General features: G+C 39.1%; 1 protein-coding gene across 6 annotated transcripts in view; it reads left to right on the forward strand.

The window, feature by feature from the left end:
* Positions 1-27,862, forward strand: part of LOC127576716 (cytoplasmic dynein 1 intermediate chain 2-like) — a 94,788-nt gene that overhangs the window by 33,827 nt on the left and 33,099 nt on the right. For 3 of the 6 annotated variants that reach the window (XM_052027409.1, XM_052027404.1, XM_052027419.1), the window contains 4 exons: positions 1,421-1,532; positions 10,737-10,875; positions 16,186-16,245; positions 16,507-16,622. In XM_052027409.1, coding sequence (XP_051883369.1) covers positions 1,421-1,532; positions 10,737-10,875; positions 16,186-16,245; positions 16,507-16,622 — 427 coding nt within the window. The remainder of the gene's footprint in view (positions 1-1,420; positions 1,533-10,736; positions 10,876-16,185; positions 16,246-16,506; positions 16,623-27,862) is intronic. The other 3 variants (XM_052027429.1, XM_052027446.1, XM_052027436.1) reach the window with 3 other exon arrangements.

Raw genomic sequence — 27,862 nt, forward strand, 5'->3', positions numbered from 1 at the left:
TTTTCATCGTCAGTTTTTTTTAGAGATGGTGTGATGTTTGCTTGCAGAATTTGCTGGTATTTAATTGAATTCTTTCTTCCCTCTACCAGTGAAATGTTCCCCGTGCCACTGGCTGCAACACAAGCCCAAAGCATGATCGATCCACCCCTGTGCTTAACAGTCGGAGAGGTGTTCTTTTCATGAAATTCTGCACCCTTTTTTTCTCCAAACTTTCTTGCATCCTCACCACAAAATTCAGTGTCAGAAGTTTGCAAAGGAACATCTAAACAAGCCTGATGCATTTTGGAAACAAGTACTGTGGACTGATGAAGTTAAAATAGAACTTTATGGCTGCAATGAGCAATGGTATGTTTGGAGAAAAAACAGTGCAGAATTTCATGAAAAGAACACCTCTCCAACTGTTAAGCACAGGGGTGGATCAATCATGCTTTGGGCTTGTGTTGCAGCCAGTGGCGCAGGGAGCATTTCACTGGTAGAGGGAAGAATGAATTCAATTAAATACCAGCAAATTCTGGAAGCAAACATCACACCGTCTGTAAAAAAAAAGAAAGCTGAAGATGAAAAGAGGACGGCTTCTACAACAGGATAACGATCCTAACCACACCTCAAAATCCACAATGGACTACCTCAAGAGGCACAAGCTTGAAGGTTTTGCCATGGCCCTCACAGTCCCCCGACTTCAACATCATTGAAAATCTGTGGATAGACCTCAAAAGAGCAGCGCATGCAAGACGGCCCAAGAATCTCTCAGATCTAGAAGCCTTTTGCAAGGAAGAATGGGCACAAATCCCTCAAACAAGAAATGAAAGACTATTAGCTGGCTACAGAAAGTGTTTACAAGCTGTGATACTCGCCAAAGGAGGTGTTACCAAGTACTGACCATGCAGGGTGCCCAAAACTTTTGCTTTGGTACCTTTTCCTTTTTTGTTATTTTGAAACTGTAAAAGATGGAAATAAAAAAGTAATCTTGCTTAAAATATTAAAGAAACGTGTCATCTTTAATTTTATGCCTTTTGGAAATCAGGTCATCTTTTACTCACTTAGCTATTTACAGTAACAGAAATTTTGACCAGGGGTGCCCAAACTTTTGCATGCCACTGTATATGGATTTGGGGCATAGGTTATCCATGATCTCGATCAACGGTGGAACAGGCCCCATAATATCCATATGTAAAGAATGGATGAGAGTTATCTATGATGTTCTTGATGGTTAAAGAAATTGTGAGCAATGACCATCTGGAATTATATGAAATCAACTGAATTGTATTCCAACTAATTTAAGAAAGATGAAAAGAGAATTGGTTAAAAGCAGTAATATTGATAACGTGACTTCTAACATAGAATACAGTAAGTATAGTTTAAAAAGTATGTAATCTTATTTTGTGTTAGTTTTTTCTAGAAGTATTGTATTTTGTTTTAGGCTGATCAGAAGAAAGAATTGCCACAGAATGAAGAAACTGATATTGAGAAGAAACGAAGGGAAGCTGAAGCTTTGCTCCAGAGCATGGGCATTACATCTGAGCCTTCTGTTGGTATGTATGTGGATTTAATTTACAAGGTATGTTTCTGTTTGTTCAAAGTACAATTTCTGAGTTATAGCAGTTTTGTCTTATTTCGTTGAGGCCAGTTCAAAATGTGAGTTGAATTTGGGATGTAATGGAGATGAAGCTATTATTTTTAATATACAAAGTTTGTAGCAAGGTTTGCTGCATTTGACAGATTCTACACTTAGCATATACTTCATTGTTTGAATTATTGAATGATAACAGAAATTATCTTCTAGATTGGTACAGTGTTCGGAGATGAATTTTATCTGTCAGGTTTCTTTGACGTAACTGTCCAACCACGTGAAGTGTTCATTAAAGAAAAGGTTTAATTGACAATCAAAGTTTAATTTTTTTTTCCTTTGTATTTTATCCATTCTTAACATTTGTCAATTTTTTAGACATTAAAATTTCAAAAGCTGTTATTTTCTAATCTAATAATAATAAAAATAATAATAATAATGGGTTACCAGTAGAGGGCAGCAGAACATCACTATAACATCACTATGTTTAACTTGCCTCTCGCTATAGAATTAGTTGTGGAAGAAAAATGCTTTTGTGAAGTCCAGTTGGAGAACTAGCCATAGCAAAAAGATAGAAAGCATGATCTTGTCAGATTTAATTTAACTTTCTCAAGTAGCAATTCATTGTGAGTTAAACCACAAACTCAGCAATTGTTCAAGTTGGTGACATTAATTGGGCTTGACAGTGTTACAGGTTCAGTTCTGTACTGGTTGCTACAAATACATGAAATGATATAAGCTTGTTGCTCATGGTGAGTCAGGTGCCATGCTATCTTTTAAGAAAGATTATTAGCAGTTTGACAGCAAAATATTGTGTTGATAATATAGAAGATTGCCAACAGTCTTAAGGGGGTAGTAATGTTTGGAAAAGTGGATCCCCTTGTACTGTTCCATACTGAGACAGGTGATATAGTTTCTCTTTTAACCATTTGTGTTTCACGTTTTTCTTAACCCAAAGGTGTTTCTTAAAATCTAAATAGGTTTCTTAAAATCCTCAAGCTTTTGATCACATACTTTCTCCATGCACAGCTTGATGTCAAATTTTATTAGATAATTGCTTCTGTGAAGTTTCATGGAAATTTTACTACGAGAGTCCTATATAAATTTTACTAAATGAGTTCTATATTTTTGCCTCCACCAATCACCTCCCAGCCTCTGTCGTTATTTCCAATCTTCCCTCCTCCATCTGCCTATCACTCCTCATCACCTGGATCCACCTATTGCTTACCAGCTCTTCCTCCACCCCTTCCCCTCACCTCTTTCTACTGGCTATCTCCCCTCTTAGTTCAGATAAAGAGTCTCAACCCAAAACGTCGACTGTTCATTTCCCTCCAGGGATGCCCTGACCCACTGAGTTCCTCTAGCAGTTTTTGCTCTTTTTCTACTTACTTTTCAATTTCAAATGGGGGATTGGATTGTTAGTTGTGGATAAGAAGGAAATCAGATGCAAGTTGCAAAATTTGCAGGCTGCAGCCAACTGTGGTTTTCTTCTTGTTCTTATGTTGCCCCTTACTTTAATACAGTTCTCCATCCATTCTTCTCTTTGCTATCCTTTTTCTTTTGATACCTTTATTAAACGCCTCTTTATTTTTGGACTGTCTTGACCATCTTCTCCACACTTCCCTGTGCTTCTATATCTACTTATCTTTCCATTTATTTTCTCCTGATTCTCAAGTACTCTTATTGGCAGTTGCGTCCTAATAACTGCCTCCAACCTCAATTCTTAGCTCTTCCACCCTTTTCCTATAGTGTTAACTCTCCATTCACTTATTATTCCACTTTTTATTCTTTTTGCTTAATTCATTATTTGCTGCATTCCCACTCGCCTCTATGCTTCCTTTGTGCTTTTTACTGGATGTTTTCTTTTTTGATCAAAGGCCACCTCACCTGTGTCCTCTGCACGTACAGTTCCCTCCTCTCCTCTATGCTCTGTGCATCACTACCCATATTCTCTCCAGCATGCTTTACCCTGACCATTCCAAATAATGACATGCTGCACCTTCACTGAAAGATAATGCGCAGGTATATTAGTTAGGAAAGCAAACGAATTGTTAGCCTTTATTACAAGAGGATTTGAAGATTCAAAGAAGATATTACAAGAGGAAAAACACTATGATGCTGGAGGAACTCAGCAGGCTGGGTAGCATTGGCGGAGAAAAGCAGGCAGTCAACATTTCAGGTCAGGACCCTTCTTCAGGACTGAAGGTAGGAAAAGGGAAGCCCAATATATAGGAGGGAAAAGCAGAGCAGTGATAGGTGGACAAAAGAGGGGAGGTGGGGTGGGCACAAGGTGGTGATAGGTAGATGCAGGTAAGAGAAAGTGATAGGCAGGTGTGGGAGAGGAGGGGAGAGCAGATCCACCAGGGGATGGGTCAAAGGTAAGCAGAGAAAGGAAATTAAAAAGGTCAAAGAAAGAGAGAGAGGCTAGGAGAGTGAAGAAGAGAAGAAGCACAGTTGGGGATTACTTAAAGTGGGAGAATTCAATGTTCCTGCTGTTAGGCTACAAGGTTCCAAGATGGAAAATGAGGTGCTGTTCCTCCAGTTTGCAATTGGAATTCTCCTGGCAGTGGAGGAGGTTGAGGACTAACATATCAATGATAGTGTGGGAGGGGGAGTTGAAGTGACTGGTAATGGGGAGATGCAGATCGCAGTTACGGGCAGAGCGCAGGTGTTCTGGGAAACGGTCACCTAGTCTGCTTTTGGTCTCTCCAATGTAGAGGAGGCCACATTTGTAGCGCCAAATGCAGTAGATGGTATTAAGGGAGGTGCAGGTGAACCTCTGTCTCATCTGAAAGGACTGTTTGGGTCCCTGGAGAGACCAAATGCAGACTAGATGACCGTTTTGCAGAACATCTGTGCTCTGTTCGTAACTGTGTTTCTCTAGTGTTACAAGAGGACAATGAAGATTCATCAGATTGATTCTTGAGACGAGGAGAGAGTAAATAGACTAAACGTATGCTCTCTAGAAGAATGAAAGGTGATATCAGTGAAATGTGCAAGATTCTTACAGGACTTTGACATGTCAGATGAGAGAATGTTTTTTCACCCCCCTGGCTGGCATGTCTAGAGCCTGGGGGACATAATCTCAAGGTAAGGGGACAGCCATTCAAGACTGAGTTGAGAAGAAATTTCTTTGCCCAGATGGTAGTGAATCTTTGGAATTCTCTACCCAAGAAGGCTTTAGAGGTTCAGTCGCCAAATAAATTCAAGGCCGAGATTGATCAATTATTACATATTAAGGGAATCAGGATATGGGGTTAGTCATAATCTTATTAAATGGTTGAGCAAGCATGAGGGGCTGAATGACTTACATTTGCTTCAATTTCTTATTTTCTTATAACCTCATATGTTCTTTCTCAGCGTGTACAGTCCTGTGCCTCCTATCACAATCCCCTATCTCCTTGTCAACCGCTGCTATTCTCATACAGTGCCATGAATAAAGCTAGCTAACCTGGTAAACATTAAACACTGTGCATAGTGCTACAGTGGGATATAGCTGTTTGACAGGTTGCTGATTCCCAGCTTTACCCTTGGAAAGTTGTGCAGGAAATCAGCAAACATTTTTGAGGAAGTTGAAGTTAGTGGCCTTAAAACTTATTGGAGGGCAAAATTAGCAGAGCAAAGGAGATAATATGGAGCAGGACCAAAGAGGGAGCCGGATCAGCACAATATGAGAGACTTGAATGATGATCCTGGAACAGAAAGTTACATTTATGAAGCAACTTTAATATAAGAAAATAGCCTAGGACATCACAGCGTGATTGGACAAAATTGGCACTGAGCTAGAGAAAGAAATATTTGGATAGTTGGTCAGAAGCATAATCAAAGACAAGAGGATTAAGGGGAAAAAAGGAAAAAGCTGTAAAGGAGCAGTGAAGTTTCAAGAGGGAATTGCAGAGCATGGAGCCTATACAGTTGAAAACATGATAGTGGGCTGAAGGGAATGTTGATTATGTAAAAAAAAGTTATAGGAATGCAGAGTTCTTGACAGTTTGCAAGGCTGAAGGTAAGGTATTAAGGCAGGGGAAGGGTGAGGTGTGGCCTTGAAAAGATTTGAATATGTGAATGAGAATTTTAAATTTAAGACGTTAGTGAACTTAGAGCCAGTTTAGGCCAATGAGGATGAAGTGTTTGAGTTGGAAATAGTGCAGTTTAGGACATAAACAATAAAGCTTTTGATGATCTGGAGCGTATAGAGGTTGGAAGATGGAAGAATAAACAGGAGAGCATTGCAATAACTGATCCTGGAAATCACACAATTATGGATAGATTTCAGCAGCAGTTGAGTACTTCTAATAGCTAAGCTATAGGGTTTGAAAGTCATTATAGGACATTGAGTTTGCAAATAGTCTTAAGGGAGTGACTAGGAAAGAGAATGGAATATGTGGTGTGAACAGAGTTTGAGGTTGGGGTTGAAGTCTGTGTTTTAGCTTACCTGATATTTAATTTATGGCTTTATCCAGAACTGAATGTGAAACAAATGTATTGATAACTTGTAAGTAGTGGAAGGATTGAGAGATGGTAATAAGGTACATCATGCTGCCATTTTATTACTTCCGTAATCTTATTACATGGGCATGTATGAAGTTGTTGAACAGCAGTTTGTAGGTAAGAATGGGGAGGGACAGTTTAAGGGTATCCATATCAAAGATGATAATACTTTGAAGGTGGGAGATGGAATGATGGGTGGAGTGGATAAAGGGGTCAAAAGTATGTCTTTTGAGAAGTGATGATAGCAGGCTGAAAAGGGAGATCGTTATCAGAGGTAAAAAACAGTTCTGTATCAGCAGATAACATGGGTCAAAAAAAGAAATTGGGTGGCCAGCAATTTGGTGGGAATAGCGTTAAGTGTGTAGGAGTTTAATCTTGTAGATGGGATTAATTTAGGGAAAGCATGTCAGTGAATAGGAAATTAACTGGAGAATGGTGAGTTCGGGGCTATGACAAGAATGATCTTGAGAGATTGGCTTGGTGGAAGGAGACAGGGTGGTAGTGGAGGGTTGTTATTTAGATTGGAGGCCTGTGACCAGTGGTGTGTCACAGGGATCGGTGCTGGGTTCACTGTCGTTTGTCATCTCTATTAATTATTTGGATGATTATGTTGTTAAAATAGTGAGTTTGTGTATGACACCAAAATTGGTGGTGTAGTGGAAAGTGAAGAAGGTTATCTAAGATTACACTAGGATCTAGATGAACTGGGGAAGTGGGCTAAGGAATGGCAGAATTTAACTTGGACAAGTGTGAGGTGTTGCATTTTGGTAAGTTAAACCAGCACAGGGCTTGCACAGTAAATGAAGTGTATTGTAGAACAGAGAGACTTAGGGACACAGGTACGTAGTTTGTTGAAAGTTGCGATATGGGTAGATAGGGTGGTGAAGAAGGCATTTGCCATGCTGCCCTCATTGGTCAGGGCATTGAGTACAGGAATTCTACGCAAAAGATGCATTTCACTGTGTGTTTCGATGTACATGTGACTAATAAAGATCTTATCATTGTTGTAACTGTATAAGTCATTGGAGAGACCACACTTGGAGTATTGCACCAGATATAGGAAGGATGTCATTAGGCTGGAAAGGGTGGAGAAAAGATTAATGAGGATGACACTGGGACAGGAGGGCTTGAGTTATAAGGATAGGTTAGGATTTTTTCCCTGAAGTGTAGGAGGCTGAGGGGTATATAAAAGTGATGAGGGGCATAGATGAGGTGGATGATCAGAGTTTTTTCTAATGCTGACAGTCTCTAGCATTTTTTTTTTCGTCACTGCTTCCTGATATTAGGACTATTCTTGCACAGTGTGTTATGGAGTTCCCAGAATCTGTAGTGTTCCCAGATCCTGTGTTTACAATGCTTTGAGATGATGGGACGTTTATTCCTTATTCGTAGTTCATAGAATTTCTCTCTTCAGTGCTTCTGCACCACTGGTTTTCCAGGATTCTTGAAACATTGTCCAAAATGCCCTATCGCAGAAGTGACAAGCCTAAGATTTCTCCAATGTCAATATATCCAGTAATAGTACTTTGTTGCACCTCTGGTCAAGATTTTTTAGTACAGTTACAAAACTGATACCTACTTGACAATGTGCAAACCTGCCCTGTTGCACTCTATTAACAAAACGCAGGACAAATCCAATCTAGCCAATAACTACCCAATCAGTTATCCCTCTGTTATCAGAAAAGTGATGGAAGATGTCATCTATAGTCTGTCACGTGGCACAGTCTCCGTTAGCCTGAACACCCTTGCTCAACTTGGGATTTACCTACAGAAGCTGAATTCCAAGGAGAGGGGTCAGTGATTTCCCTTGACTTCAAGGTTGCATTTAACCGAGTGTGGCTGAAGGAGCCATAAGTTATAGGAGCAGAATTAGGCCATTCAGCCCTTTGAGTCTGCTCTACCATTCAATCATGGCTGATTTATTTTTTCAACCCCATTCTCCCATCTTCTCCCCGTAACCCTTAACCCCCTTACTAATCAATAATTCATCAATCTCTGCCTTAAATGCACCCAATGACTTGCCCTCCACAACCTTCCTGGCAATGAATTCCACAGATTCACCATCCTCTGGCTGAAGAAATGCCTCCTCATCTCAGTTTTAAAGGGATGTCACGTTATTCTGAGGCTGCGCCCTCAGATCCTAGTCTCTCCTACTAATGGAAACATCCTCTCTATATCCACTCTGTCCAGGCCTTTTAGTTTCTGGTAGGTTTCAATAAGATCCCCCTCATCCTTCTGAACTCCATTGTGTACAGGCACAGAGATGTCAAACTCCTCATACGTAAGCCCTGCTAAAACCAAAGTAAATGTGCATCGAAGGGAAATCACTCCAATGGTTAGAATCAAATCTTGCATGAAAGGAAGATGGCTGTTTTTAAAAAAAAACAGATAATGCTGGAAACACTCATTAGGTCAGGCAGCATCTATGGGAAGCTGTGGGAGGGCGGGAGAGATTGATTCAAAGCACTAAAAGAGGATAGTGGTGCATGTGGAGGTAAGTTATTTCAGCCCTAGGATATCACTACATGAGTTCCTTGGTGCAGTATCTGTTTCAATTATTTCCAGCTGCTTCATCAATAACTATAATCATAACGTTTGAATTGGAATGTTCACTGATGATTGCAGAATGTTCAATTCCATTACCATCTCCTCAACAAATGAAGCAATCCACGCCTGCATGCATCAAGATGTAGATGACATTCAGACACAGGCTGATAAGTGCTATTATCATTTGGTAAGCAGAAATGACATGCAGTGACCATCTCCAATAAAATTGTGTCTAGCCACTTTCCTGCCTTTGACATTCAATGGCATTTCAACTGATGAATCCCTCACTATTAACTTGCTGGGGGGTCATCTTGACTAAAAACCCAATTGGATCAATCACAGAAACACAGTGGCTAAAGGAGCAGGTTGAAGACTGCACCAAATGACTCACCTGCTAATACTCTAGTGTCATTCTACCATTTACAAGGCATATCAGGAATGTTATGGAATACTCTAAGCTTGTCTGGATGAGTGCAGCTTCAGCAATACTCAAAATGATAAGCTCAGTATTATCCAGGACAAAGCAACCTGTTTCGCACCATCCTAAATATTCATTCCCTTTACTACAGGTACCCCTTGGCTGCAATTTATAATATCGCTTCAACATCACTTCCCAAGCCCACAATTTCTTTCACCAAGAAAGAATACTACAACCTGCAGGTTCCCTTCCAAATCACACATCCTCCAAACTTGGAAGTATATCATGATTCCTTTTAATCCTGGGATTCCTGTAAGAATACCTTCAGCAGAAGAACTGTATAACAGTTCAAGAAGGCAGCTCACCACACTTTGTCAAGGACAAGGATAGGTAACAAATTTACCATTTGCCTTACAATTTACAACCATAGCGCATAAGATGAATTAATAAACAAAAGCATCCCCATAACCTTCCCATACTGTTGTTGGACTTGCTTCTCCTTCGGTCTAATTTAACATGAGCAAAGACATAAGACCTCATTATATCAAGAGCCCTGGCAACATAATTTGTCTGGAGCATATCAATTTTTAGCTGGCAATTCCATAGAGGAGAATCAACTAACTGCTGTGGATATGTCAGCTCGTCTATGATCTGTGCATGTGTCACGGAAGTTGGGTGAGCTGTAGATGAGATGACATTTAATCTGACCTCCCATTCTGCTGGTAGACACTCAAAGTTCCTCAAATGACAGACCAGATACATTTAGTTTTTAATTATTTTATAGTGGTTCTATGTGTTTTAAAGTAAATTTATCTTATTATTTCTATTTTTTTAATAAAGCATTTCAATCTATAAGAAGTATTTTGAGTATATGACACACAACTCAGACACAGGAGTTCATTGGTGTAACCTTACTTAAAATAATATTATCGTGGCAAGAAAATTTAATGAAAAAAGTTAAATTAAATTCTTATGAGATTTGGAAGCTTTCTAATTGCAGGTAATTTGTATATTATTTTTGTATATGTTGTCACTTTCTATATTAATATATATTATTCATGATGAAGGTATGATTTTATGCGAGTTGTTCTATTTTACACATTTTACTTTTATTCATCAATTTGTAAGCAAAACTTTTCATCACCTTTGTAATACCTGTTTTTCAATTCACCTAATTGGCAAAAGCATGTTAACCGAATAAAATAGACTTTATCCCTTTTCTCTGACCTGCATTTGAAGTATTTTGATTCTAAAAGGAAATTTTGCATGCTTCGTAAAGGTATGCGTATGCACTGTATTTATTTCCATGAATTGGCAAATGGATACAATGTCTGGTCTGAACAGTTTTTCTTATTTATTTAAGTAAAACAAAATGTTTCAGGATATGGTAGAAGTACCATATAATCATTTTTGATCTGTGATAATTTGTATGTCAGCAAAAGGGATAGTGCTTGTATTGGGCCCGTTGAACAACCAGTGAGAAGACACTCCTTCATATTCAAGGAAAGCATGACTAAAGTACACAATTCAGATTTTTCATCCACCAACTGAATGCTTACATTGCAATGTGCATGGAAATTCAGCATGGAATTTAACTTTGGCTTTTCCTTTCTCTCTTTTAAATTTCATTTCATTCATGTATTTTTCTTTAATGCCATCACCTTTGTTTTATTCAATACTTCATGTAAATTAATTTTGGAACATCATTACCAGTGCATCCACTACGGGTAGTAACAGCGGATACCTGTCTGTTTCACTATTTAGTCCCTCCTACGTCTCCTCCCTCAAAATCGGTGAGTACACCAAGTGAGGCTGGAAGCCAGGATTCTGCTGATTGCACTCTTGGGCCAAGGTATGTCGGTGTGTATTTGTCCTACTCTGTATTTTTGTAAATGCTAGTAAAATGTATGATTTTATATTGTTTGCATGAACTGTATCATTCCATTCTCCTGATGTGAATGTTGCTGTTTGATGTGCAGTAAACCTTCTCCTGAAGTTTGTATATTTTCATACTTTTTACTCCCAGTGCAGTTCTCAGAGTCTCATGTGATTTATGAGTGATCATGAATGCCTTTCCTCAGTCTGCTGCTGGATGAAACATAATGTGAGCCTGGTGATAACTTTCTTCTTGTTTGCATTTACTTCCCTTTTGTGAGGTGCCCAGCTTTTGCTTGACCTCATCCTGCAGTGATGAGGCAAGTTGGAGCTTTGATGAACTAAGTTTGTGAATAATCCTTTACATGTTTATTTTTAATTTAAGGTGCTTTAGTGGCATATTTCTCATTAATATTTTCTATGGATATTCTTCACATATGAATGCAGAGGACCAAAATTAAAGCATTCCTTATTCTGTTATATGTGTATTGTCTTTGACCTCTTCCTTTCTCCTGATAGTTATTGAACACTAATTTTAAATTGCTGAACTGGGAATGAAAAATAAATATATTGTAAGCGTTGGTAGGCAAAGAGGACTTTCTATGAAATGCACATTCTTTTTCACCGAAGAATAGTTTACACTCCAGGAGGGTAAAATGTTGCTTTCTGTTTGTTTACGTTTGTTACATGCACAAAATGTCCTTTATAATTTAGTTATCTTGTGTTTGCACATAGTTTCCTAATTCTGTTTCCTAGATAGAAGTTTGCCAGGAGCTGTGTTATTTTATGATGCTGCTTCTCATTGCTCAAATTTATTTTTCAAGTTTTCTACAGTTTTTTTTACATTTTAGGTGTTTTCTTATTCAAATCTGCCCAATCTTCCCAACTTTTTTTTAATCCCTTTAATTAGCTGGTTGGCACTTTATGCCAAAACTGAATATCAACAAAAGCCTTGCTCATTAGGTCATGGGTAAGAAAATGCAGAATGATCTTGACCACTGCTTATTCCACTACTAAATCACTTGTCAACTGTTCAGCAGAATTCAAGCAGGAGTGGAGTGTTATGTAGCTGGTAAATTTCTTTCACAGATCCACTGTAAGGATGGAAGAATGCTTTGCATGAAGGATTTATTTGCTGGAAAACCCTACTTGCAACCTGTTATTCAACATGGACTACGCTGGTTGGTTTTGAGTGTAGTCTGCACTTTCTAAATAGTAGAGTCACAGAACCTGCTCAGAAGCTTTACTATTGCTGGTCAGAAATTGTGGTCCTTCTCCAGGTCCTTAGTAAAGGAGACCAATCAGATGGGACTGATCTGGTATATTCCCATGGCCTTCCTGCCCTTGTATCTGATTTCAAATGGTTGTGCATAGTCAATGAATCTCATTTGTGAAGATTTAACCAAATACATTTTGCTAGATTTATTCATTAGAGTTAGAAATGCAATCATAGGTAATTGCCCCTTTCACAATTATTAAAGTGGGCTTTAACAGTTCACTTCTAGGAATGAACATTGAGATCAATGGCTTACAGTGTTTTGGTGTGTAAAATTACATCATTGTTTTTAACCTTGATGGTGACATAGTTATGATGGGGCTCCCACACTCATGGTATACTCCAGATAGATGTCACGTCAGCTGGTGCATCAGCTTTTTGGAACAGGGGATGGTAGGTTTACATTCTCATAGCTTAGCTTCTATCAGGCTCGAGTCCATTTAATCCAGTGGTGGATGAATGGCATATGAATATTTTCTGTTTAACATTCAAGTAGAATGACAGTATTGTGCAGATAATGTCTCTTGTTCCACTGGCATTTCCTGGAGTAGAAAATATAACACAGATGTTCAAGAAATATGATTTGGTGGAGCCTAGAGGCAAAATGTTCACCTCCCCAAAAAACTCCCTACTCCTGCCTTTCATCAAGAGTAAAAAAAGAGCCCAATATGTATTTAGTGTCACCATTTGTCATGATCTCACAAGTCAACTAAGAGATGTAAATAGAGAAAAGCTAAAGCTATTAGAGTGATACCTTGCTGATTTTTGCAAGCTGTGGATCTCTTAACATTCAATGAGCACATGAATCCTACTTCTATTTATGATAAAAGGAGGATCATGTGTTATAGCTGAATGTTCTGCTTGAACCAGAACATTTTAGTTGAGAGGCTGATAATTGAAATGCAATGACTTGGGGTGAACCGTCACTATGTAAAATGTATGTAGTTCTGTAAAGTGCTTTGCATTAAGTGTAATGCAATTTTCGAAGTCAGGACACATCTAGCAATTTATTTCTTGTGATACAAAGACAAAAGGAGAATTGATGACAAAGCAGCTTCAACCTGGATGGTTAGCTTCCTTCTGCAGTGCTGCCATATGCAGGGAAGATGCTGCAAGTCTGGTTCTTGAGAATCTCAATTAACTTTTCAATTATAGTATTCAATTATAGTAATAGAAAGCCTGTTGCAGTGCTTCATTGAAACAGAGATAGAATGAAATTGGGTGGACCACCCAGTATTGGCGTCATCACCAAATTCAGATGTGTAAACTGGCTCCCAGCTTATTTGATTTTACAAAGTTCTCATTGCATACACCTGTGGATTCTTGTCTAAATTGGGAGAAAAATCAAGCAGAGTCAAGCAGCAGCCTGACATAGTTATCCTCACAGAAATTAATAAATTGGAGAAAAGCAACAAAGTTCTGAGAATTATCAAGTAATATTGGTTGGATTTTATTTCTGCATCTGCTCTAATTAGTCATACTACATTGTAATCTTCTGGAGAATGGTTAAGTAAAGAAGAGAGATGGATCTCTGTTCCTTCCATACCATTCAGTCTCATTGAGCTACCTTCTCGGGCTCTGCAGGGTCTCAGGATTTTATCGTAAATTAGGCACTAACTAATTAATGCATCCAGTTTAGCCCTAGGTCAGAATAAATTGGTGACATTGATGCAAGGCACAGTATTGCATAGATTCTAGGAATTGCAGATCATAATGCAGCATTGCATTTCTATCACGTTACGAAAATATGGTAGTCCATGATTTCTTCTGGAGCAAGTATATCAATCACATGATTTATTCTTGAGACAATCAAGTTGCATCTAATCCACCTTGTATATGGAGATGGCTTTATATTGGGTAACATTTTTTTGGTCCATCAGACTTCGAAATGTACAGTATACTGAAGGCTTTGTATTAAAAAATTGTTCTTCACACCTGAATATTTACATTACTTAAAATATTACTTTTTAAAAATGTGCTGGAAAATTTTGTAGTAAATACAAAATATAAATCTAGTAAAATACACAACATTGCTTCATTCAAAAATAAGCATAATTGAACTTTATTGGGATAATAGGAATCTTATATATTAATGACTTGTAAGTCCTAATTTGTGCTAAAAGTTCTTGCATATTCTTGAAAATAAAGTTCTGGTTGACACTCTCTTCTATGTTCTACCCATATAAGTTCTATACCAGTGATGGAAACTCAGCAATCATTATAGATTTCTCAGATTCTGGTTTGCAGAGAAAATTCAAAAGACAGATAGAAGTAAAAGATAATTGAAATTTGCCAGTCAGGACTAAAATTATTGGAAGTATATTGTTAACTTGCATCCTGGTTGCATATTATTGGATTTTTTTTAGATAACTTGAAAAATCTAAATCCTACTGAGTACTTTAAACACTTAGAGGGAAACCTTGGCAAGGGTGCAAAAGCACAGACATTTCTGCTAAAGCCTAGGGCTATAGTTAACCTATAATTACACCAGTGTCACAACTTGGCAACTGTTAACATTTTTTTAAAACCCTAGTAAAGTCTCAGAGATGCTCTTTACCTGTGGGGTTACTTGTTAACCCAGTTCCTGTACAAATGTTACAATTTCCTGTATGCGTTTTTTTAAAATGGAAACAATCTGTTAATTCAGTACAAGAATGCACTTTGGCTGGGACTGAGAAGTTAATTTAGATGTAGGTCCGTTTTAAATGCACAATTTTTTAAGCTTAAGTATTCAGAAGATAGTTTTAATCAGTTTTAGCAACTTTAAACAAATACTGCAGTCGATTATGAGGGACCATTTTAACCAAAACCATATGTTTATTCCATTCTATAAATATTCCAGCATATTTGGATGGATAACTTCAACACTGTGTTTCAAAGTGTGAAACAAAACAAATATATTTAACAACCTGTAAAGTAGCAACACGCTCTATATCCAGAGAGTATATAGAAGTATTTTCTGAAATGTGAATGAATTAGCTGACCATGTGTGCATTTAAGATTCTTGTAGGGGTTTATTTTTCTGGATCTTCATCTACATTCATGTGGTGGCACAATGAATGTAGGAAAACCAAACTTTGGAGCAAGTGTCTGCGAAAATGCCTGCCTGATTTTTCAATCCTCCTGTTTCTTTGCCAAGAGGCTTAGTAAATGCAACTTCCTTAATTTTAATAGGCCTTTAGTTAAAATTGTAATTCAGTGGTTAAAAATTCAAAGAGGTTTCCTTTGAGTCAAGAGTATGTTTGAGTCAATGTTTTTAATGTTATAAAATACCCCTCGTTATTTAACAAGAGTATTATCAATGAAGAAAACATTTTGAACTGAGCTGCAGGAAGATATATCTGGTTAGGTGACTGAAAGCTTGGTCACAGAGGTTTGAAAGGAAATCTTATTGGAGGATTAAGAGAGGGGCAATGGAATATCAGGCCTGGAGTCCCAGTTGGAAAGTCCCAGTCGGAAGTTTTATTTATATATGAGAATCTCTCTTTCCATATGTGCCAGAGCTGATCATTTATGATAAAAGGACACACAACCCAAAACCTTTTCATTTTTCTTTCAATTCAGAGTACCATTATGGATAGCCCTTTATTGGGTCTTGTTATAATCTATCATTGAATATTTCTGTACCCATTAGTTTTATTCTTTCTCATACACATTCTTCCTATTCATTTTCACATTCCTTGTAGCTTTAGCCATGTGCTACTTTTTCAAACTAGTCTTTTGAGTTCTTTGCTCGAGTGGTTAAGAATCTTACTGTTACTTTTGTTCTTTTTAATTGATTTCATTTTAAATTTTTCAGTCAAATTCCTTAGATTATTACTCCTTCCTGTACAGCTTGAAAGTTTTAATTAACATAATTGATTGTCTTTACATAAATTAGTGTGAATGTACATTGGAAAATATAATGTCCTATTTATAATAATTGTCTGAAATAAAATGTTTATTAATACTAACATCGCTAATTTAAACTCTTTTTGATAACGCTGCATGGTTGACTTGTCAATCAATTAGGACCTTTCATTGGGATACCGATCCTTCAGTTCTGCAGCTTCAAGCTGACTCTGATCTTGGGTATTGCCTACTCATTCTATTTTTTCTACTTTTTAAGAATTAATTGACAAGTATTTCTGATCTCATTGTACTTTGTGCTAATTTATGAAAATCTTGGATATAAGAGCTACAAAATGTGCATATTTACTTAGCTTATATTTTTCGTCTGCACTTCTGTTGATTTTAAATGAGATTACAACCATGTTCTAAATTCTCAAAAGTATTTACTTGATTATTTTGTAACATAAAATTTCTCTTCCTATCCTGAACATTTGCTGACAGGCGTGGAGCAATCAAACTGGAGATGGCAAAGATCACACAGGTAGACTTCCCTCCACGGGAGATTGTTACTTATACAAAGGGAACACAAACTCCAGTGATTACACAGAAAGCTGAAGGTAAGTTGACATTTAAAATAAAAGTGCTAATTTTGGGTATTATTGAAAAAGTATTAAAACAAAGAATACTTTTCTCTATTAAAAATACTATTTTTCAGTAATGTTGTGGCAGATAAAGTATGTTTTCGGAGGATGGTTTCTCTTAGTGTAATATAGTACATAGTGGCTGCACAGTGGTGCTGCAGGTAGTGCTGCTGTCTCACAGCTTCAGTGACTTGAATCTACTCCATTTACCAAAATAATAGTGGCTCACAACACATTGCCACTGACAGTGAATTCGGCAATAGCCATGACTTTTTATGCATGTTGTTTCTTTCTGGCTGGATTTGGATATTTTTGCAGTTTGCCATCCACAGTTTCACTTTATTTGAAGAGGTTAACTATATTTTCATAATCTACCAATTGGAGCTTCCACCTTCTGTTTGTTGAATTGTCCACCACCATTCAGAACTACATGTGGCAAGACTGTAGAGATCTACTCTGATCTGTTCCATTGAATGTGTTTCTGTTTATTGCCTGCTATTTTTGCTGTTTAGTACTTGTTCTGTATTGCATCTTCACCAGGTTGGCAACCTGTTTTTTTACATATGCCAGAAGTTGCTCCTGGCAAATCCTTTTGCACTCCTCACTGAACATTTCTACTTCTGCAGATGATTCACACTGCAGATGGATGCTCACTTTTAAGCTGCTAGATCTACTTTGAGTCTATTCCAACTACCACAATTGTATTGCCTTACAATACAATGGAGGGTGTGCTCGGTGTGAAGGTGTGACGTTCTCTACAAGGTTTTTGCAGTGGACACTTCTATTAAAGCTGTCGTGGACAAGTTCGCCTGCTACAGGTAGACTTGGGAGGATAAAGTCAAGTAGATTTGACCCTCATGTTGAACAAAAACAATCTGCTTTAGGGGGAAAAGAAATTGTCAATGTTTTGGGTCAAATCCTTCATCAGGACTGAGAATGAGAGGGGAGAGGTGGTCAATATCAGGAGGAGTGGGGGAGTGAAGACACAGGAGCCCGAGGTGATTGGTGGACTGAGGAGGGGTAAAGGATGATGGGCAGGTAGGGGAGGGAAAGGGTGGAGTTGGGGGGGATGATGAATGGAGGCAGAGGAAAAAAAGCAGATGAAGCAAGGTGGGGGGGGAAGGGGAGGGTGAAGATGGAGACAACTGCTGGAGGGAGATAAGCAGGAGCACAAAGGCTACCAGTGCTGGGCGCAAAATGCTGGAGGAACTCAGCAGGTCAGGCAGCATCTATGGAGCGAAATAAACAGTCAACATTTCGGGCAGAGACCCTTCATCAGGACTGGAAAGGAAACCAGAATAAAAGGGGAGGGGGAGGAGCACCAGCTGGCAGGTCTGTCTATGGCCTCCTCTACTGCCACATTGAGGCCAGGTGCAGATTGAAGGAGCAACACCTTATATTCTGTCTTGGTGGTCTTCAACTTGACGTCATCAACATCGATTTCTCTAACTTCTGGTAACCACTCCCCTCTGTTTACCTCCCCCCCCCCTTTGTTTTCCCTCCCTCCTGTGACCCCTTCACCCCATCTCTTTCCCCTCCCCTGCCCTCACGACCTGCCCACCTCCTTCCCTTTATTCCATGGTCTACTGTCCCCTCCTATCAGATTCCTCTTATCTACCTTCACCCGCTCAACTGGACTCACCTACCACCTGCCAGCTCATGCTCCTCCCCCTCCCCTTTTATTCTGGCTTCTGCCCTCTTCCTTTCCAGGCCTGATGAAGGGTCTCAGCCCAAAACGTCAACTGTTCATTTCCTTCCATAGATGCTGCCTGACCCACTGAGTTCCTCCAGCATTTTGTGTGTATTTCTCAAGATTTCCAGCATCTGCAGAATCTCTTGTGTCTACCAGTGCTGGAATCTGATAAGTAAGGGAGGTGACAATGGAGACCATCAAGGAAGAGGTGAATGACAGACAGAACCAGCACCAGATGGGGTGGCAGGTGGCGCATCCGGTGGGTGAACTGTGTGTGTAGTGGGTGGATGGAACCAGGAAGGGTAGGAGGATGACAGTGGGTGATGGGGGTGAGGTGAGATGGGAAAGGAGATAAAAATGGGAGGACTAGATGAGGATTGAAAGGGGACAGAGAGAGGGTGAGTGAGCAAGGGGGATAAAGATGCTCAGTTCATGCTGCAACCCAGTGCGGGAGCTACATCCTTCATGACTCAGCCAGCTACGTCAATGATAGTGCTTCCAAGCTGCTTCTGGTGATGGGCGTTGAAGTCCCCACACATTACCATCCAGATAAATCATCTGCAATGGTTTCACTTCCTGGATCCACACAGTTCCCTCCATTGTTGCCAAGGATCTAACCTTGGGAACCTATTATTTTTCATTTATATGGTGTCTTCAGTAATGTCATTTGGTAACACCGTGCTCTACCTCTTGCCACCTCTTTTGACCCTTCCATTGTCTCCAAATTATGAGACCACAAGCTTGATGTGCTGATCCCCATTATCATCAGTGGTAGAACATAACATGTTCATGCTAAAGAGAACGCTAAGGCAACAATGATTGTTCAGCTAGAGTAATGAATGTATGATCCACCTTGGCTTCCTCCTGAGCTCATCAGCCAGTTTGATTTGCTGTTTGTAAAATCAAGAAACACTTGAGACCATTGGCTTGATAAAGCCGTGACATAATCGGTTTGTAAAGCAGTCTCTCTTTCGTAACTTCTGGGGTGTAATCTTCAACCAGACGAAACTTCCAATCTTTGTATTGGATCATTCCTCGACGACGAGCAATTCGAATCAAATGCTCTTTGGTAGTCACATAGTGAAATCACAATTTGGAAAGATATTTTTTAACCTTATTTCATCTGTATTGAATATTGATTTACAACCTCATCCTATTACTGCAATTTTTGGGTTAGCAATGATGGAATCTCGCCATTTATCTGCTTCTGCTTGTCGTATGATTGCCTTTGTCACATTAATGGCTAAGTGATCCATTTTGTTCAAATGGAAGGATCCAATACCTCCCACCACTTTTGAGTGGTTTTCTCAAACTATAGCATGTTTAAACTTAGAAAAAATTAGGAGTGCTACTGTTGATCCTTCGCTTAAATTTGAGGAAGTTTGGAGTCCATTTATTCAATATTTCCATATGATATAAGCTGACCTTTTTCAGATCCCTTTCAATAACCCTTGAATGCAGAGGAGCGGAGTTGTCGACATAGTAATTTTTTTTTTACTTTTTAATTGAAGAAATATCAGTCCGGTTTTTTTTTTGAAGTTTTTGGGTTTTTGTTTGTTTATTATTATTTTTTATTATTTGGGGGTTCTTCTTTCATATAATTAAATTTCATTTCTTTTCAATCTTTCCTTTTGTATTTGTTCACTTAATAAGAGAACAGGAGGTCTAGATTACCTTTTTTTTTACTCCTTGTGATTATATAAACTGTTATGATTGCTATCCTGATCTCTTTGCACCATATGTATAATTACTAATGTTATACATATTATTTTGTACTAATTTGAAAATTAATAAAAAAGATTGAAAAAGAAAAGAAATCTCAATATTACTGGCTGTGGTTTTTGCTTTGTTGGAGGTTTTGGTCTTAACGCTCGGTGGGCATGATCAAGTATAAGGCTTGTAGAAAAAACTTCACGGCCAAACACATCCTTCAGAAGTTTAGAATAGAATTCAGTGGGATTACCAGATTCAACGTTCTTGGAGAGGCCGATAATCCTCACATTATTTCTCCGACTGCAGCTTTCTAAGTCAATAATCCTCTGTCTTTGCTGTTCCAGTCTTTGTTTGGTCACCATTAAATCTTTTTCCAGTAAGTCCAGCCTGCGATCTCTCTCTTTACCAGCTTGATCCAGTTCAGCAATTAATTGCTGTTGTTTAGCACTCTCCTGTATGAGTGTGGTCTGTCTGTCTTCCATATCTTTTAACAGTGTTTCCAAAGTGGCAAATCTCTGGTCAAGCTTTTTATCCAGTTTAGAGATAGCTTCCAAAGTGAGTTGAGGGTCTCCGTTACCCTTGCTACCAGCTTCAGTCTTAGCTCTGGTATTGGTTCCGACACTTAGAAGTCAAAATCAATCTTGTAAAAGTATTATAAAAGTCTTAGTAAAGGGTGGTGCATAAGGAGTTAAAAGGTAAGTGGAGCAAAGCCAAGATACGACCTACTCCATGTAGCACCACCAAAAGACTCCCCATTGGCTATTCCAAAAGGTTTTAGGACCATCTAGGTTAAAACATCTAGGCAGTAGTACTGAAGACATGCACTCCAGAGCTCAAGCCAAGCTGTTGCAATGCATTTACAACAAGATTGTGGTCAGGTACGAGGTAGGGTGTGTGTGAAGATGTGTTTTCTTACACCACCTGCAGCTTGTAGCTCAAAAAAATTGTGGAATTTGTAGGAAGTGGAACATGAGTAAAAGGAGGGACATGAAAAAAGGATTGCATTTGATAGTATCATCATCTTCATTTGATTCAGTCCTGGCACAAGCTATAGCTTGAGCAATTGCTAGCACCATTTTCTCCATGGAGATCAGGACAGGTGCAGCCATCCTACTTCTTCTCCTGCCTCTAGTTGTGCTCTGCTATCTAACATCAACATGTTATTGAAGATTTTGGGAATTTGAGTGTTGTTCAGTCTGTTTGGGTTATCTGGCCATTATGATTGAATAGCTAGCAGTGTGTACAAGATATGAAATTTGGATTTGAGGCTTGCAACAATGCTGAATGTGTGCTGATGTGGTGAAGCAAATAAATGAACATGAAATAGAAACAGTTGCAGACCATATGCTCCCTCAAGCCCACTCTGCTATGATCATGGCAGATCTGATGACTAGATTTCTGTCTGATCCCCACGTAATCTATGCTGGACAGGTGTCATATCTGATCAAGTACATAGGGCTGCAGATAAGGCTTTAGGCTATCTCAAGTGCCGGGAAGAAAAGGCTCAAGTGAGGGGAAAGATGCAGGTTTGGAAGAAAGTCAAAGCTATTGAGCAAAGTAACAATTCAGGTGATCTCTCCTCCTTTCTCACTTGTCATCCAAGGACTCTTATTCAGTATCCAATGATCATAGGGCCTGCTTCTTCCCATTTTGTTCCATCCTTCAGTATTTTCAGCTCAGGTTCTCCATGTGACTTTCAGTGCATGTCTCAGCCACACTGATCCCCTCCTTTATGAGAGGCAGGATACTTATGAGTGTGGATCATCTCCTGATGTTGGAGACAAAGTCAACACAAAAATGCAACATTTGTTCTCATCTGTAAGTAGCATAAAGATGGCATACTGCTCGTATTTTGGCAATGGTCTTGGACTAATTGTGCTTTGCAATTCCCATGCCTACACCGGGGAACTATCTGATTTAATTTATGCATTTCTTAAAAATCCTTCCTAAAAATAAACAATCTTCCTTCTTTTGATATAGATATACCCTCTACTAACTTAATTGACCATCTGTTGAATTGTTAAAATATTTTTATCATGAAAATTCTTTGTAATTTTGAACATTCTATCATATCTTGCCTTGAATTTCTCTGCGATATTAAAAGGTCCCATTACCTCCAGTGTCTTCATAAAACCAAAACCTTCACCATATGATCATCTTGGTGAACATTGTCTGGGCTTTCATCCCCCACCTAGAATAAGTTGCCCAAAACTGTATGAATATTTGAGCCTAACCACCTAATAGCAAATTGGTTTAATATTTGCTTTATCTTTGTACTTGGTGCTCTGATTCATACAAATTTAGAACTCCCACACTTGCTGCAAACAATTTTATAAACTTGGCCTTGAAACTTTATAAGTTAAGTGCTTCTGAATCATAAGTTGTTGCACCTTTGCTTGTGACTATATTTTCTCTGGCTAGCATGTATTTGCATTTGCTTGTTCTTCCTCCCAGAATGTTTCTTCTTCTTTTCTATGCATTAGATGCTAATTGACATTAATCTTTCCAAGTTCCTAAGCTGATTTGTAAATATACATTCCTAGTTTGCATATTCATAAGTTACAAAATCAAATCCTGAATTTGAAATGTACTTGTTAACTGCAGTAATTAGGGGGATTTATCTACAGAAACTGCAAATTAGCTGATAATTGGGACTCCTCAATGTGCACTGTTGATTAATGCTTTGAACCTCATGTGCTCTTCATTTTTCTATCCACCTGCCTCAGTTCTAACCAAAAGCAGTTGCCTTCCATGGTTCTGCCAGCAAGATTTTGCTGGTTTTGCAAATCTGATTCAAGTACTAAACTGTCATATAGTTCCCAAAAGAAAAGAACAACTCCAGACATTGGACCCACCACAAATCTGAAAGACCAGGCCTAAATTTGATATTTGCAGACCTCCATGGACTGTGAGATAAAGGCACAGTATGGTCACTATTTGTCTTTGTGACAACATTCTGGAACAAAGTTGATATAAGTGGAACTGTCAAAATCATTGAGCCTTTCCTTCCTCCTCAAGCTTCTTACAACTGAACTTATTATCTGCTACGAGTTCTTTGGAGATACTTGAGAAGACACTTGGAAATGTGAGGTGATTGAAGTTGCATTTTATCAGAACTGGGGAGACTGCATCCCAGCATGAATATTTCAAGTATGTAGAGCCTTGTATCTGTCAAATGCTGCATGGCACTTCATATTTTGCTTTGAAGTTTAGTCATTTATTACATGCGTGGATGTGAGACCAGGTTTCTGTGGAGGGTAATCAAGAACAATGAGATGAACGGCAATATGATTTGTTTTATGCTGATGATGGTTGAGAGCTATATGTTGTTCAGGACATCAGTATGAATAGTGCTGTAAGATTTTCAGTGTTCATTTGAACTGTCCAAGCAGACAGATAGGCCCTCAATTTAAAGTTCACCTGAAATAATTAGAACAATGCTAAATGTCACTAAAAGGTGTCAGGCCCTGAAGGTGTACCTGGCTGGGTACTGAAAACCTGTGCCAACCAACTGGCTGGAGTATTCAAGGACATCTTCAACCTCTCACTGAGGTACCCACATGCTTCAAAAGGGCAACAATCACTCCAGTGCCCAAGAAGAGCAAGGTGAGCTGCCTCAATGACTATTGCCTGGTAGCACTCACATCTACCCTGACGAAGTGCTTCAAGAGGTTGGTTATGGCTAGAATTAACTCCTGCCTGAGTAAGGACCTGGACCCGCTGCAATTTGCCTACCGCCATGACAGGTCTACAGCATACGCAATCTCACTGGCTCTCCACTCTGCTTTGGAGCACCTAGACAACCACAAGACATACATCAGGCTGCTGTTTATCAATTACAGCTCGACGTTCAGCACCATCATTCCTTCAGTACTAGTAACCAAGCTTCAAAACCTGGGCCTCTGTACCTCCATCTGCAACTGGATCCTCGACTTCCTTATGGGGAGACCACAGTAAGTGCGGATCGGCAATAATATCTCCTCCTCGCTGACTATCAACACAGGCGCACCTCAAGGATGCGTGCTTAGTCCACTGCTCTACTCTCTCTACGCTCATGACTGTGGCTAAGCACAGCTCAAACATCATCTATAAATTTGCCAATGAAACCACGATTGTTGGTAGAATCTCAGATGATGTTGAGGAGGTTTACAGGATTGAGATAGATTGGCTGGTTGAGTGATGTCGTAACGACAACCTCGCACTCAATGTCAGCAAGACTAAGGGACTGATTGTGGACTTCAGGAAGGGGAAGTCAGAAGAACACACACCAGTCTTCATTGAAGGGTCAGCAGTAGAAAAGGGTGAGCAGCTTCAAGTTCCTGGGTGTCAACATCTCAGAGGATCTATCCTGTGCCCAACACATTGATGCAATCATGAAGAAGGAGCTCGAAGAGATTTGGTATGTTACCAAAGTCTCTTACAAATTTCAGTAGATGTACGGTGGAGAGCATTCTGACTGGTTGCATCGCAGCCTGGAATGGAGCCTCCAATGCACAGGATCGCAAAAGGGTTATAGCCTCGGCCAGCTCCAATATGGGCACAACCCTCCCCACCATTGAGGACGTCTTCAAGAGGCAGTACCTCAAGGTGGCGGCATCCATCATTAAGGACCCTCACCACCCGGAACATGCCCCTTTCTCGTTACCATCACGGAGGAGGTACACACAGCAGGCTGAAGACTCAAACTCAATGATTCAGGAACAGCTTCTTCCCCTCCATCAGATTTCTGAATGATCCATGAACCCATGAGCACTACCTCATTATTCCTTTTGTTTTGCACTATTTATTTTTGTAATTTATAGATTTTTATGTGTTTGCACTGTACTGCTACCACAAAAAACAAATTTCACATCATATGTCAGTGATAATAATTCTGATTCTGAAATGTCAATTATGCAAAGTCTTGGAGCTATAACCCAGAGCTTCCTGAATGTAGCAAATGCATTACAAACATTACAAGCTTACACACGTAAGCTAAAAGATGTTCTTTTCAGTAATGAATTTTCATTTATGATTTAAAATTGCATTCAGAATTAATTTCTCAGTTAAAATCATTTAATGCTGCAAAAATATGTATGTTTGATTGTGTTGTGATTGTAGGAAATAAATCGAGGCAAATGCCTTATGCCTAGAAGGGCACAGGGAGTTCTAAGTTAACAAAACACAACTATTTCACAGATGATTTAACTTTGATTAACCCACTCCATAGAAACACATCTAGACAACTGTAACTTTGCTCCTGGTTATTGCTAGATGCACCCTAATATACAGCCATGCTTTTCTTTCCACCTCAATGAAATACATCACAATTTTGATGTTAAGACAGAGTTAAAACTCAGTGGTTCATTAACCTCGTGTTCAGTGTTCATTGATGATAGTTTGTCACTTTTGCAGTAACTGCTACTTCAGTACAGAGTCTTTATTGTAAAGTCTTTTGGAGTGAAATCTATTGATGAAAGCCAAACCGCAGTAAATCTAAAAGCAAGTCGCATTTTATTTTAGAAAATGACAATATAGCACAAAACTGCTTTGATGGTAGCTGCCCTCTTGTACTCTAAATTTGTAAAGTATGTTATTATTTCAGAAAAGGAAATACTTTTCTTTAACTCCTGCAAACTGGTATTCTCAGGTACGTCCCTGTGCAACAGACTGAAATTGTGAATGTTCAGGAGTAACCAATATTGGTGTTGAACAAATTAGCATAGTTAATTATTGAAAGCTCACTACAAACAGATTTTGAATATTTGCTGTCTTGTAATAAATGTTTTAATTTGATATTCAATGTACCAAATGGAAGTCAAAAATTGGCTGTCTGCATGATCCTGAAATTAAGCATCTGTGTCTGAGATTAGAAGCTGGAAAGTGGAATATGTCAAGGCATTCGATAACAAAACTAAAAAGGATGGAATTACATTTAAAAAGTGAAATAGAATTATTTCAGTCGATAGCACAAAATTTGCATATGTATAGTGATTACTGAAAATACTCCCCAAAATATACTGAAATTCATTTAGTTTTCTTTTAACACCAGTAAAACTTCTGACAATATATCTCATAATATTAATCATGGATTTTATTTTGTGGCTTTTAAAACATGAATATTGTGGAGACTACTGACCAATTGCATTTGTTTGGCGACAAGAACACACTTGTCAGTGAAGTAAGTGGCTGGGTAACTCCGAGGGGTGGCAGGGACAGATTAGTTAAAATATGGGGAGCAATAAATTATGTTGAATATGTGGATATTATTTATTGCCTTTGACTAATTTAGTTGCAATTTATTATAGAATTCAAAATTTGATTTATTTGTGTAATGATTTTTAAAAATAAAATCACTAAGTTTTGCCAAATAATGATCAAATTCCAGAAAACACAACTAAACTGAATAAAAAAATTAAAAGGGAAAATATCAAACCAGGCACATGAGCATGCTGGACCCTTTAGTATCCTGGTGAACATTTAGAAGAGGAATCTTAACTTACTGGTTTTCGGTTGGTAGATTGCAGACCTCAGTAATTAGAGAAGATAATTTGTGTCTTTTAAAAGGTCTGGTTTTTAAGGAAACGAGAAATTTTAGGTGAATTTTTAAATTCTTAAGGAGCCTTCTATCTCCATACTTTTAACCATGAATATCTTGGAGATATAATTACTGATTTATTTGGGGTAGTCTGGCTTGTTTTTTTTGGGGGGGAGAGTGAGCATTATTTCCTTTATAGTTGCCTAGTATTAACTTTTCATGAGGTGGACTGAGGAGGGATGTAAGATGACAGGTAGGTTGTGCCAGGTAGGGGAGGGGAGCAGGGTGGAATTGGGGGACAGTTGCAGGTGCATGATAAATGGAGGCAGACAAAGAGAGACAGGAAAGAGGAAGCCTATGAGCTTCCACATCCAGCATATCACCTTTTGTCATTTCTGCCAGTTGCAACGAGATCCCATCACCAGCTGCGTCTTCTCTCCCGAACTCCGTTGCATGCCATTTCATTTCTCCTTCCCATACTTAAACAGACCTGTGCATCCTCGGCCTTCTTTACTGCCAGGATAAGGCCCAACGCAAACTGGAGGAACAACACCTCATATTCTGCCTGGGTAGTCTACAGCCCAATGGCATGAATATTGTGTTTTCCAATTTTAGGAAACCCTCCCCTCCAGTGAGTTGTTTTTATCTCCTTCCCCCCCCCCCCCTTCCGATCCTCCTCTGGTCCTTCCATTTTTGCCCCCTTTCCCTCATACCCCCACCAGGCCCACTTCACCCATCTTTGTCTCCCTCCTAGTGCCATTCCACTCTTCATACTTCCCTCCCCCCCACCTTGCTCCATCTTTTTTTCCTCTATTCTCTCTTTGTCTGCCTCCATCTATCATTCATCTGCCACTGTCTCCCATCTCCACGCCTGCTCCCCTCCCCTACCTGGCACACCCTGCCTGTCACCTTACACCCCTCCTCAACCCACCAATCACCTCAGACTCCTTTCTCACCACTCCCCTTCTCTTTATACCGGCCATCTCGCCTCTCCACTCTGTCCTGATGTAGGGTTTCAACCTGAAATGTTGATAATTCCTTTCCTCTCTCAGATTTTGCTCGACCAGCTGAGTTCCTCCAGCAGATTGTTTGTTGACTGGTGATAAAGCTTGAAAGTTAAAATCTCCCAGCCCTCTTGTCGTGTTCGGTATTGTTTTGGTCCCCTGTAATCTGCTTCCTATTCTGGATTAACATCATAGAGTCATACAGCATGGAAACAGGCCCTTTGGCCGAACTCGTCCATGCTGACTGTGTTACCCAGCACGTTAGTACCATCTGCCTGCGTTTGGCCCA

Source organism: Pristis pectinata, chromosome 1 (assembly GCF_009764475.1).
Source record: "Pristis pectinata isolate sPriPec2 chromosome 1, sPriPec2.1.pri, whole genome shotgun sequence".
NCBI classification, from domain to species: Eukaryota; Metazoa; Chordata; class Chondrichthyes; order Rhinopristiformes; family Pristidae; genus Pristis; species Pristis pectinata.